Source organism: Camelus dromedarius, chromosome 7, assembly GCF_036321535.1.
Source record: "Camelus dromedarius isolate mCamDro1 chromosome 7, mCamDro1.pat, whole genome shotgun sequence".
In the NCBI taxonomy this organism is placed as follows: Eukaryota; Metazoa; Chordata; class Mammalia; order Artiodactyla; family Camelidae; genus Camelus; species Camelus dromedarius.
The window spans coordinates 26169148-26182868 of NC_087442.1; the positions used below are offsets into that span (position 1 = coordinate 26169148).

Here is a 13721-nt window from a genome sequence, read left to right on the forward strand (position 1 = left end):
TGGAAAGTTTTCTAGTTGTTAGAAAAACAAATTGCTCATTAATGGAAACTACACTCTTCATCTTTTAAAAAAGAGTGCTTATTTTCAATGCAGCTAGAATAGATATGCTTTTCAAAAAATAGCATAAGAGTAAGTGTCTATCTTTCCGGTTGTTCTAATCAGTGAATGCTAAAGAATGGTAAATCTCTCTTTTAAATAAGCACACTATGTGTTCATTTGTCATTTTGGAATCTCTCGTTCAGTAAGGAATGATTTTGTTAAATGTTAAGGGTCACAGTTAAATGCTTAGCCTTGATTTTAATACTAGATCAGAGTCATTTTCCATGGTTAGCTCTTTTTCACAAATTATTGCTCTGCCTTGGTAAATAAAATTGAAAGGAAATAGAATGAGACCTGGGGGTCAGGTAAACATTTCTTTACCTTATGTTAAGGAAAAGAATATTCTTTCTTTGTCCATCCTGAACTTAGAAAATCTATTTTTTCTATAGAATACTGAAATATTTAACAATTCTTAGAAAAACATAGCATTTACACTAAAATACAGCCCTGTAATTTTTGCCAGGAATCTTGTAAAATATGATGAGTATACAAGCATGAATACTAAAACAAGAAAGACCATTCAACATTCATGTGGAAATGCAGCATTGCACAAAACATAATAAATATCCAGCCTCTCACATCCACAAATGAATAATTATTTTAGTTTAGATTCTTTTTTTTTCCAGTTAAGACTTTTACTGTATAATTTATTACAATAACCTTATAAGTGAAACATAACTAATTAAAAACAGAATCCAACTAATCTTCTGAAATCACATAGTTATCAATATTCTGCAGCATAGTTTAATCTATAACATATAAAATTGCCACTTTGGCAAGAAATACACATCCATATAAGTAACTGTTCAGTGAACATCTTTCCCAATGTATAAAAAAAGTCAGCGTTAATAGTATAAAAGGAAACAGAAGCTAATATTATTTCTGAGATAATGTTATTGCCTTAGCCCTTGGGCTTTGGCAATAAATATCTTAAGTTTCAAGATGTATCATATAACTTAAATACTGTATTTACAAAATATAAAAAAAAAATTTAGCAAAATAGCATACAAAACACTGTCTTTACACATGTAAAGGGTGCTTTTCCTTACAATGTATGAAAGCCTTTTATATTTTTACCACCAATTTCCTCATAAGCTTTCAGGATCCCTTCCTTCCCAAATACTTCAGAGCTGAGTTTTTAATAGTGGAAACTGGTCTCTGATGAAAGTGTGAAACCAAAGATCAAAGATTGCTATATATCTTACTGATATTTTTCTAGATAAATACTCCTGGTTGAAAGTCACTTAAAATCCAAATCATACGTTTACTTTTTACACTTCGCGTCTTTCATTTTGTCACTAAACATCTCTAGCAAACAATTTTTATGGGCATCTTATCACCTTTGAAGGTTCGTTTTAATTGCCTTTCTTCTGAAATGAATGAAAGGATAATAGACACTCACCGCTTCTGTTAAACTTGTCAACATCTTCTGTTTCTATGAGCAAACACTTAGTATGATTTCTTTGTAAAAAATACTGAGAGAATAAATGAGATTCATGTTTACTGCTCCTTGCTGCTATAAGAGATGTCTTTTAAAAATGACTAATATCTACCCACCGCTACTGAGTTCCATAACTGAGTTCCATGGCCAAGGATCTTATCCTGAGAATGGACCAGGTCTCTCGACATGAAGGCTCTTTCCTGGTCTTTCTTGCTTAGGAGACAGATTATCCTCCTGTCAGTAAATTCCCCAAACCACCAAAAGATGAACCTAAATGTTTTGAACTTTAGAATCCCAAGAATGCTCAGTGTGTGATTGATTGGACAACCATCAGGTAAAGGGACCACAGAGAGAGGCTGGAGGATCTGGGAATTCCAAGGGGGGAGTCAAATCCCCCAGCCCTGCACAGGGGAGGCACCGTCTCGGGGTTCTCCTGTTGTTCGTCACTGAGGACGCTCGCCCACGGCTGGATGGAGTGGTCACTTGCAAGTGTGGACATCAGTCATGCTTTCACACCTCCTGCAGCGGACGTAGCAGCACCAGATAAACTTGCACTCGCATCTCTCCACGTGCCTGACCACGTGGGTGTTGTAGCCGCGGCCACAGCAGAGGAGGTTGCAGCCGTCTGCACCCTCTGACGTGCGGTTGCACTCTCTGCCTTGAGTCCCTGGGATCCCTAGTTTCTTATCCTCTACACAGTAATTGGGAGACTTATTAACGTAGAGCAGATCATCCTTATGGATCGGTATTTTCTTCTGATCTTTTTCTCTTCTGTGCATTTTCCTCTTTATTTTGTCTGAGATTTGGATACTGTTTTCATATTTATCCTTCAACAGATGGCCAATTTTTTCAAAAGAAGACATGGTTTTCCAGCATGTTTTCACAGCACAGGAGCCAGAAACTCCATGACACCGGCAGTCTAAAGACATCAACTTGGCGACAGCCTGAAACCAACAGGAATCGCGTTAAACATCATTAACAAATTGTTTTACTCAACAACAGAAGCACAACCAACCTAATCACTTAACTCTGCGTCTGTTTCCTCCTGTAGAAAAACAATGGTTATTGACTTCAATAAAAATAAAATAAAATAAGTTTTTGTTAAAAAAACGATGGTTTTGGTCATAAAGGATCTTTTAGATTGCTTAGGGTTCAAATGTTTTGTCCTTCTGTTGACACTGCAGAGCCATTTTGAGTCTATTTTAAAGTAGCATTCCAGACTAACATTGTTATTAGAGATTATCTGCGGTAACAAAAGGGAACTACTTTTTTTCCTAATCGCTTGTTTAATTTTGGGTGTGAGAGGATGTTCATGCATGCCTCCATGTTCGCGATATCATTTGTTTAAGTACCTTGCTACTCAGAGTGTGGTTCAGGGACCAGCAGAACCAGCATCACTTGTGAGAAATGCAGAATCTCAGGGTCCCCGCTCCAAACCTACCGGATCAGAATCTGCATTTTAATAAGATCCTCAGGTGACTTGTATGAATGTAGAAATGACCTGTGGAACTTTACAAATATCTGATGCTCAAACCCCTGAGATTCTGATTTAATTGGTCTGGGTTGGGTCGAGGCAATGATACTTCCACAAAACTGCTCGGATGATTTGGAAGGGCATCCAAGGATGAAATTGCTGAACTGAGGGTTCCCAGGTTTGATCACTGTAAAAGTCAGTTACATTCACTGGGGGTTGGGGAGACAGGCTACCCCGGGTCATAGACCATATGAGAAATCCCGACTGATCAAAAAAAGAGGGTGCTGCAGAGTGTGATTGCTCCCACCAAATTCTTTCTCATTTCTAGAAAATTAATTCAAAACATATGTCCTATTCTGTATGGATCAGTAGCACCATACTAACATAGAAAAGGGATAATATTTCTATGATTTTTCAATTCTAAGGGCGGAGTTAGTCTATCCAGACTGAGGAATTAAATGAGATTACATACATCTATCTGTAAGAGTCCACTGCCTGACACACATTTAAGGTCTAAATAAATGCCCCCCCCCCCCTTTCTCTGAAGAAGAAAGAGTTAAGATAAAATTTCAGATGGGGCAAAACCAATACAGAGATTTCAAGTTTTAGAGTTCTAATTTCTTACACACCAGGCTAGTCAGCATAACTTCCTTCAGTCCCCAGAGGATGGCAGAACAGATTAATATATTGTCAGGACTAACTGTAGAGTTGATGTCCTGTCAATATGTTGGGTAAAATGAAAAAAGGATCTACCCATTCCATAGCTTGGAAATCATGTGTGTAATCTCACCAAAGAAAGGAAAACCCTACAGCTTAAATTCCACTTACAGTTCTTATCAAAACTCTAAAATGACAAGGGGTTTATACTTTGCTATTTTGTACCAAACCTGACATGTCAATGTTTGTGGAATGTTATGTTTCCTAACAAATTAAAGTTTCTGGACTATCTAAATGAGACAGAATATTTCAAACAATTTATTATATGCGCAGTCTTGAATGAGAGCATATGGTATTGATTTGTGTAATATTCAATACTTTTTATTTGTGTTTAAAATAATAAATGGAATAACATTTAAACACTGTCCTTTACAGAATACAGCACATGTGCTGTTTTTGAATTCATGGAAATAAGAAGCGAGTAGCTATGTCTATTTCTTATTATCTCAGGCAAAAGTTATCTTTCAATGACATGAAAACAATTTATAAAGTATGGCACACAAGCTTATTTGGTTAGATTTATGGCATTTGACAGTCACAGCCTTCAATTCTTTAAAATGTCACCAGGCAAATAAATGCTCAAATTAATGAAAACTACCTACTTTTGTTCAGATTTTAAGTACCTGAAAGACGTAAGAAGAAGAGAGCTCAACCAACGCTAGGTAACAACGAAACAAATTGTCCAAAGAGAGCCAAAAATCGAAGAATGTATGTTTACGTGTTTAAACTGCATCTACGTTCATTACAGTCATCACTTAGTGACTTAAAGCTGCATCTCACTCAGATTTTTGACTTAGAAGGTTTTTGTTTTATTAACTAGTTCAGACATCATGTATGATGTTACCAATTTGCAAAGTGTGGAGGAAAGAATAGATGCTCACCGAACACTCATTAGTTTGTCCTGCTGACTTGAACAGTTTTAACTCATCCTCTGTAGGTATTATCTGAATCAGGAGGACATGATAAAAAAAATACCATCTTAAACAAAAGAGTTCCTGCCTGGAAGTCGATGGTATTGGGAGATCGTGATGTGGCTGGGTTTTCCTCTAATTCCTCAGCCCACAACAGTATTAGTCCATAAGAGTGACACACTACTGCACAGGTTTGAAGGATAACAGAGAAGACTGATGTTATATCCAGGAATATCACCTGCTGAATTCGTATCAGAATGTTGGGAAGATTTTCCTGCCATAGAAAACTAAAAACTTTTAAATACCTGGAGTTAACAAAACTTTCTAGAGAAGATATTAAGAAATTTTATTCTATTATCTTTCAATTTCATTACATTTCTGTCTTTAACAATAAGAAAAGGATTATTTTTATTATATATGTTAATACTATTCACATATATATATTCTAGGATAGAAAGACAAGTGGATTCCTCCAAGGAGAAGAATCCCATTAACTTGACATGCAAGTTAAATGATTATACCCGTGCTACACTCAAGGAAGAAACTTGGACAAATAGGCATAAAATAAAACAATGCAATCACCACTAGGAGAATTTGGTGAGATGCACAATTCAAGGGGAGATAACATGCAGACACACACACACACACACAAAGTTTGATTCTGCAAAGCTTAGTGCTTCTCAGAGCACATTTTCATAAATTATTTTACTTAATTTAGTTTTGAAGGAAGAAATGCCTTGCATATCGTAGGTAGTCAATGAATACGTACTTGCTTATTATTCCAATTTTACAGAAAAATAAATAGCCTGGTTAAGACATTCGTCTTGCATAAGGAGAGTTGGTGATATATGATATAAATAAAGTCTTTTTATGTAGCAGAATAATTTTGGTAGAAAGGAGAAAAATGAAAGTGGAAAATACAAGTATATTAAAGAAAACTGCATGAACACTCCAAAATAATATATCCTGGAGTTTTTCAGCTAGGATTCTTAATGAATGTCAAGTAGCCATTTTGAGCCGCAGTGATAGCACAATTTCTAACGAGAAAAGTAAGAGAATAGCAAGCGAGTGAGTTGTGTGTGGTTATGAGAAAATTCCTTTCTCTACTTAGTTGAGTTGTTAAGGTTTATAACGATATTAACAGAGGAATGTTTTGTTAACTATTGCAAACAGATGTGCACATTTGGGTTTAATATTTTAAACTATGGGAGAGCAATTAGGAGCCTAGCATTTAATCTACTGGGCTCCTTGTGCTAAGTTTTGGTTTGATAAATTTGGAAGGAGTGAAATTGAAAAGATTTATCATTAATACTTAATGTGAAAATAGAAACTGCTTGAGAAGTGGTCTAAGGAGCGATTGGTTCTGCAGTTTTGACTCAGAGGTAACAGAACAGGCAGTGATTGTTTTCCAGTATATTGCTTTATCCAAACTTTACAGAAATGACCAAAAAAAAAAAAAAAAAAGTTGTTATTGGAACATTTTGTGACATTTCATTTTGTCAACTATCAGATGATCTATTTAAGTTTTTATGAAAATGGTGACATAGGTTGGATGGCTGTATATAGAATTTCTATTCCTCAGATTCATTTTGCCCCTTTTGATCCAAAAATATATTTGAACCTGCTGAAAAGCAAAACACTGATGTGTTGTTCAAGTACTTATAAATATTCTTGAAACAGGTCAATGAAATTTTGGGGTTGGGCCCATCCCACTTTTTTGAGTTACTCATCATAAAACAAATTATGGGGTAGGGAGACTTAAAAGTTTATGAGGTGGACATGGGAAGAATGGAAATATTTTAAGCACACCAAAAGAAATAGCCATAAATATTCCAAGTCATATTATTCCCAGAAGTACTGCCCCTGGAAGACATCACATCACTCTGTTAACCAATCACCATTCGGCAACATTATTCTTGGAGTCATAACTTTAGGAATGGTGTCAGAAACCAAGTGGGAATTAGAGTATTTAAGGTCAGCGGTTTGAAAATCATCTGTCCTGCTCACAGCACTACTAAGCGCCAGTACCCACATTTCTCTGAACACGTTCCTACATTTTGAGTTTGGGATTTTGAGACGAGGAAAATCGACTCAATTGAATGCAGACCTTGAACCTTACTCGGAAGAATATGCCTATTTGCTTAAAATCCTAATTGCCAATATTGAAAATGCAGTTGATCGTTCTTCCATGTTAGATAATACCTTGGAAACCTGATTGATCTTTGTTGTTGTTGCGGTGGTGGTAGTGGGTTTTTTTTTTTTTTTTTTTTTTTAGCCACTAGTGGAAAGAAAAATATTAAAATGTTTTGGATTGTAATACTTCATGAGAAAAGACCAACAAAAACATCAGTTTAGTACCCTCAAAATATCCAGGTAATATTTTGTAATATTTTAAGTTTCCATCTAGACCAATGTGAATAAAAAAAGACTCAAGTAGAGAAAATGCTGAAATTTACATAGTGTGTATATGCCTACAGGCTGAATTATTTTCTGCATAATCAGAATAATAGCAAAAACCTCAGTAATGTGAGGAGATTGTTTTATTGCCAACAGACAGTGTATGAAGATTGATGCTCAATAGTTCTGTTTTTAATAAATCAGAATATAAGTAATAGTTGAAGATCAAAGTTAATAGTTTACAGAGGCAAATATTGCTACTTAATTGGAAAAAACACACAAGACATAATAAAACTAAATAGCTGCCTAAAATTACTAATAAAAATACATTTTACAACACTGCAGGGCTTTTCATAAGTTTGTGGATAACTTGATTCAAAAGAATAAATCATAACGTGAATTTCAAATTTTGTTTTCTGGTTCAGGTCTTTTTAATCTCTACCAAATTACTTAAAGAATGACTAAAGGAGATTTAAGGTCTAAACTGATAATAAACACTTATTTAATTGCTTTCTTGTTTTTTAAATATGTTAATTTGACTTGATGTTTTTCTTCAGTTTATCTTTAGAGTTGTGAAGAATATGTTAATTACATTTAATTTATTTTACATTACTATATGAGAAATAACAAAAATTCCTTTACTAGATTTTATGTAAATTGAAGCAAAAACTTACTCGTTTAATTTCTTTCATATAAAACTTCAAGGAGAAGAGACATGCGCATAACTGTGGTGTTAGCAAGAATTACTTCAGTAACTTTTAAAATTTCTAAGCAAAAATGTGAAAAAGTTTACATGGCTCTTGACTTTCCTATTTTCTAATTTTCAATTTTGAATCGATACTCAAATTTGAATTTGAAGTGTTACGGTCGGTGATATATTCATTGAATTTTCGCTCTTTGTATTTTAAACAGTGATTAAGTAAAGAAAACCAGCTGAAACCTGCAACTATTCTGAGTGGGTTCCATTTATTCACTGTCCAAAAATGTAAAACAAATGCAACATATACTTTAGATATTCCTGAGAGATACCGCAACTCGTTTTAATTTACTGCAGGAGAATGTGGTAGATTGCAATGACTACTTTGGGACCATTTGAAGTTACTGGATAGTTACAGTAATATAGGATATGTGGTGATATTCTCATCCTGAAAAGATTATTACAAAATAGAACAAATATATTCCTAAGAAAGGTTTTGACTGTTTTTGGAAAGTCACTATGAATTACCAAGTAATTCAACTATACTGTAGAACTCAAACCTTACTGCCTTCAATATTCATTAAGGGAAACATATAAAAGTTAAATGAAGCTATAAATCTCCTCTGTTTTAAGAAAATTCAGTATAAAGAAGTGGAGTAAATTCATAAGAGGTTAACTAGATGGTGATTCTTCAAATCTTCCTCTCCCTAATTCTTTAATATACCTATATTTTAAAATATCTATATATTTAATATATCTCTAGCCTCTTTACATTTATCTGTATTTGTCAGTTTTTACAGTGAGTCTTCATTGCTTTATAATAAAATAACTACTTCCCTTAAATAAATTGTTTTACAAAAAATATTGAGTTGTGTGTTATCTAATGTATTCAAGAATGTCCACTAGAGAAACTGAGGACAAAACTGATAACTCCTTTAGCTGCCACTGCCAGCTAAAAATAGATTTTTAAACAATACTGAAAACTCAAATTTGAGGAAATGAAATTTGACTCAATCCCATTATAAAGGCAGATACTGTAGATCTTGTTCTGACTCTGCAACTAAGCAGCTAAGCGGGTGGAACCAAATGACCCAACAGGCACTTATACATCCAATTTTATAACTGGTGTTTCAGGCACATGAAATATACAACCACAGATACATCTATGATTCAACTTCCATCAGTTGAAAATTTAAACTAAATCAATGTGGTTAGCACAGGCTTATGAAAGAATATATATGTATATTTGCACTTATATAATAAGCACACACATATACAACTTCACATATACATTTCCAGACTGCCAGTGTTTGTTTTTTAAACCGTTTGGCCTCACAGATTGATCCGGAAGTGTAATCCTAGTGCTATTTACTTAAAGAAACTGGATTTCTATTCCGTTTTCTAATACATACCTGCCTTCCAGCTTCATTGTTATGTAGGTTCATTGCTAATAGTACTTTGCTTTCTTTTCCGGTGGTGTTTCTGATGGGGAAATCTAGGAACTTTCTGCTGAACCACATGCCATACTGGACATCATCAGAGCAGCCCCCCCAGTGCCAGCCTTCACTCGCCGAGCCGCCGTTCTGCAAGGTGGTGTCACAGGAACACTCGGTCATGTTGCCTGCACTGCATGACCTGGTCACAGAATGAACCAGGCCTGCGGCCATCACGGCATAAATAAATGCAGTCTCCTTGGTGCCTAGAACAAAACATAAGTTGCTAAATGGAAGAGCCATACCATTCTCTGTTTATGTAGAGCCATACCATTCTCTGTTTATGTTCATAACAGAGCCTCCTACTTGTCCTCTTATCAGGGAAGCAATTTTTCAGTTGCCTACAACGGATGCTTTAATGAGTACATATTTTGAAAGGACAATTTCATATTGTTCTTACCTTTTAAAAAAAAGCAACTTTGATTTTCAGTATGCTTTTCCTATGTCATAAGTTTTCCTCATACCTTAAAATCACACGTTCATTTTTAAAATTTGAAGTGTATGTTAGCACCCAGCTCAGCACTTAATAGACAACAGAAGTCTGGTAAATGCACATTGAATTTAAAATCCCTTGCATGGATACCAATGCCCAACTGCCTTACCTTTCTCTTTAAATTTAAAATATGTTGTCGCAAAACACAAGCTGAAAAACTTGATGTGACTTTTGTTTGTATAAATAATACATGTCAGAATGCAAGTTAAAATTATGCCAAGACCAAAGCAATTAGGAGATAATTGTTACAGTTTACTTTCACATCAAAGATGGGTTGTTTTAGGATAATGTGAATAACAATATTAATATGCAAATTAAATACTATATATATTCCTATATACCGTATTATATCCTGACAGTATTAAAGACAATGAAAGATAATTGAAATGTCATCAGAGAAAAAAGAATTGTTACAGAAAACTATTGAATATGGATTTAGCACACCTGCAAGAGTTTGAGCTAGAATCTTTGAAAATTAAAGCCCCATTAAAACATTAATAAAATGAACTAGAAGGCACTCAGCGGCATCTTTTTTTTCCTTTGGAGATGCTTAAATTGGAGTAGAAACCTTATTAGGCCGTTATCCAATAGAGCTTTTCAACAGCTGATGCCTTTGCATTTCAGCAACTGTGAACAACACATCCTCTTTTTCTCTTTCTTTCTTTCTTTCTTTCTTTCTTTCTTTCTTTCTTTCTTTCTTTCTTTCTTTCTTTCTTTCTTTCTTTCTTTCTCTTTCTCTCTTTCTTTCTCCCTTCCTTCCTTCCTTCCTTCCTTCCTTCCTTCCTTCCTTCCTTCCTTCCTTCCTTCCTTCCTTCCTTCCTTCCTTCCTTCCTTTCTTTTTTCTGTCCTGCAGGGAGTCAGGACTCTTTCGGAAGGGTGTGCCGGCCAAAGCGCAGCGGGGCAAAAGCGATGCCTTGGCGGCGGTGAGTGGACGGACCCCGTGGGGAAGGGTCAAAGGTGGAGGGTGTACGGAAATGAACGTGAGAAACAACAACGAATCTTTCAACGCCAAGGTCCTGAAATTCTTTGAATCTGCTGATCTCTCTCTACCTTCATCCTCACCGAGTCGCTAGGCACGTGGAGGTGGAACTTTGTTTTACAGCAGCTTCCCGCGCCGCGAGTATGCGCACAGGAGAGACAAGACAGAAGCACAAGAACAGAGGGGAGAAGCAAAGCAGTCGTGCTCGAGTCAGCCTCACGTGAGGCTGTTCAGGACAATCCCTTTAAAATCGCCATTATTCCGTCAACCCGGTGCTCCGAGGAGCCAACCAACGTGGGGCTTCACTGCAATTAGCCACTTGTCCAGGGCTCGGTGCGCAGCAGAACTGCTTAAATCAAAGCAGATGCAGCAGCGGCATTCCCTGCTGCCGACATCATGTTTCTCCAGCTGGTCACCCACGTGGGGGGGCGCTACGGGGTCCTAGGGGTCGGCGGGGTGGAGTGTCAGAGTTTTTCTCCAACTCCAGCCCGGCGCCGCGGGAAGGAGGGGAGGAAGAGCTACAGCTCCACGCTCCTTGCTCTGGACCTGGGGAGTCACCCCTCCAGGAGCGCACCTGCACCCGGGTCTGACTTCCGTCCTCCCTAATTCCCTTCCACTAAAGGACCTCTTTGGGGACGTAGAGAAAGACGGGACCTCGCAAGCACTCTTTCTTCACAAGAATTGAAGGACTTGTCCCCCTTCGTCCTGCGCCAGCCCCCACGGTCCCGGGACTCACCGCTGCTCAGCTCGTAGCCAAAGAGAGGGCTGGTGCCAGGCTGGGCGGTGACGGTCACCAGGCAGTTCCATCTCTCGTGTTTGAACTGGCTCCTGCACTCCTGAATACCCAGCCGGGCGCCCTCGCGGATGCTCGGCAGCAGGTACGGTTTCTTCTTGCACAGCTCCTTCTGGCGGCTGTTCAGCGGCAAGTTGGCGCAACCCAGCTTCTCCGGGACCCCAAAGGAGGCAATGCCCAACCACCTGTAAGACACGGCCTCCCCTAGCGTAAGCCGCTGCCCTGCCCTCTTCCCCAGTCCCAGATGTTTACCCGAAAATTAGGTCACGGCCCTAGGGTCCCCGCCTCTCCTTCTCTGCTTCAGCTGAAAGTTCTCTGAGGCTGGGCACCCCTTTTGCCACAAACCCCGTGCGCCCCTGCTGCCGCTATACTCACATCCAGTTTCCCTGGGCTCCGCAAGGGAACAGCGCGAGCAGGGCTGCCCACAGCGCGCACAGGCGGGACAGTCCCAGGAGCGCGGCTCTGTCCATGGCCCCCGCATGGAGTCCCCCAGCCACAGCCACTCCTCTTCGGCCCTCCCCAGCCAGAAGCCCACCAGACCAGAGGTCAGTTCCCCAGCACCAAGCTGTTCCTTGCACCCTTTCTCCCCGCAGACAACGTGAAAAGAAGGCCAGCCGTGGTAGGGGCTCTCAGCTGCCTTCTCCTCGCTTGCAGGGAGTAGGGTGAGGAGGTGGAGAAAGTAGTTTGGGGCCCTCCTACAACGCCGAGTTGGAGAGGTGCAGGGGATGCGGGAGCGTCCCTCGCATTCCAAGGTGAGAAACTTCTGTTGATGTAGCTCTGTCTCCATCGCCCCTGGACTCTCCTCCCATCTCCTCCCCTTGGCCGCGCCTGGAGCCTGATTGGCCCAGCGGCGGCCCCGCATCTCATCATCCCGGGACCTCGGGCTCCCATTGGCTGAGAGCGGGCTCTGCGGGGGGCGCTAGGGCCAGCTGCACCCGGACTGCGCGCCCGGATCCTGCCCCTGACCTTTCCTCCTGTCACTGGCTTCTGAGAGCGGGTCTCTGCCAGAGGGGTATTGATTCAACCCAGAGAATGATAGGGGTGCTTCTCCCTTAGCAGCCCTGAGTGAAGGCGTGGGTTGAATGGGCGATGTTTGAGTTCCACCCACTCTGGTCGCATCTGGAGTAATCTGGGTGGAGTGGCTGGAAAATCTCGCTGCCTGTTTCTTTCCTCTCCGTCTCCTCACAGGAGAATAATCTTTTTGAGTCAGAGTTGGTACCAAACAAATTGACCTTTCAACACCCTGTTTGAGGTCTCAACGTGTCTGGAGACTTTATAGAATGGGTGAAATACTGCAAAGGTTGCGATCGCCATCATCTGTGCCGACATTTACTTTTTTGGAAAGGGACGATTCCAGGCTAGCATCTCATCTACCATGTTTAAATTGTATTATGTGATTTTTTTTTTTGTTTTCTGGGTTTGTCTTATTTTCTGCAGTCCTTGAGAGCACTGTCAGAAGAGAGAGGGAAGAGAAAGAATGTGAGAGAGAGAGGTGAAACTAGCCTTCTCTGCGATCCACATTATGTCTTTCTTGGAGACCTTGGACAGGGCTACACACCGAAGACAAATTTTAAAAATTTACTTATGAAAAACCTACTGTGTGTCCAGTACTGTGGGAATTTATAAAGACAAGATCCCTTCCCTTTAGGGCACAAACCAGCCAAGGAGACAAGTCTAAAACAAAATAATTCAAGATTATCACTAAGGGAAAGTATAGAGTCCCAGTGAGATACTCTTAAGAGCCAAAGAGTTTGGAAGCAGGAGAATGTTCTGCTACCTGGCAGTTTAGGAAGGTTAGTAAACCAGGGTTTTCCAGAAGCTCTCTTGGGAGAACTCTGAAGGCAGGTGGGCCATGCTTAAAACCCTGTCTCACCTAAGTGGTGCCGGAAAATGTTTCTGAGAGTTCTCCTCAGAGGACTTCACAAGTGTTAGCAGATTCTCAGGGTGAGAATACCAGCTTTGTGGGCTCTGAAATCCAGACTTACCGAAATTTAAGACTTATGTTATTTGTTTTATCCTCAAATAAAGGATTTTATTTGCTGCATATCTCCTATATCGGCTCAGAGCAGTAAAAGCTCCCTGAAATCCCCATCCTATCCCATTCATTTCTTTATCCAACAAATATTTATTGAGTGAACACTATGTACCAGGTCCTAAAGCCACATTGTAATTTTTAGAGAGTCAAGTTGATGATAGGGTGTAGTTACTGATCCAGAAATATTTTGGC

General features: G+C 39.1%; 1 protein-coding gene across 1 annotated transcript; it reads right to left on the reverse strand.

Annotated features, from left to right (window-relative positions):
- Positions 1-712: 712 nt before the first annotated feature.
- WNT16 (Wnt family member 16) lies at positions 713-12290 on the reverse strand. The gene is made up of 4 exons (XM_010975596.3): positions 11870-12290; positions 11438-11679; positions 9149-9435; positions 713-2484 (listed from the first exon to the last, which is right to left on the reverse strand). Exons 1-4 carry the CDS (start codon positions 11962-11964, stop codon positions 2020-2022), a joined length of 1089 nt encoding a protein of 362 aa, XP_010973898.2. The 5' UTR covers positions 11965-12290; the 3' UTR covers positions 713-2019.
- Positions 12291-13721: the final 1431 nt, after the last annotated feature.

Bases quoted from the DNA above. Each gene is read 5' to 3' on its own strand.
- WNT16 (XM_010975596.3), bottom strand. From the start codon at position 11,964: ATGGACAGAGCCGCGCTCCTGGGACTGTCCCGCCTGTGCGCGCTGTGG. The intron at 9,436-11,437 runs GTGAGTCCCGGG...GTTTTGTTCTAG, and splicing joins TGGCTACGAGCTGAGCAGCG to GCACCAAGGAGACTGCATTT. The intron at 2,485-9,148 runs GTATGTATTAGA...TGTTGGTTTCAG, and splicing joins ACAATGAAGCTGGAAGGCAG to GCTGTCGCCAAGTTGATGTC.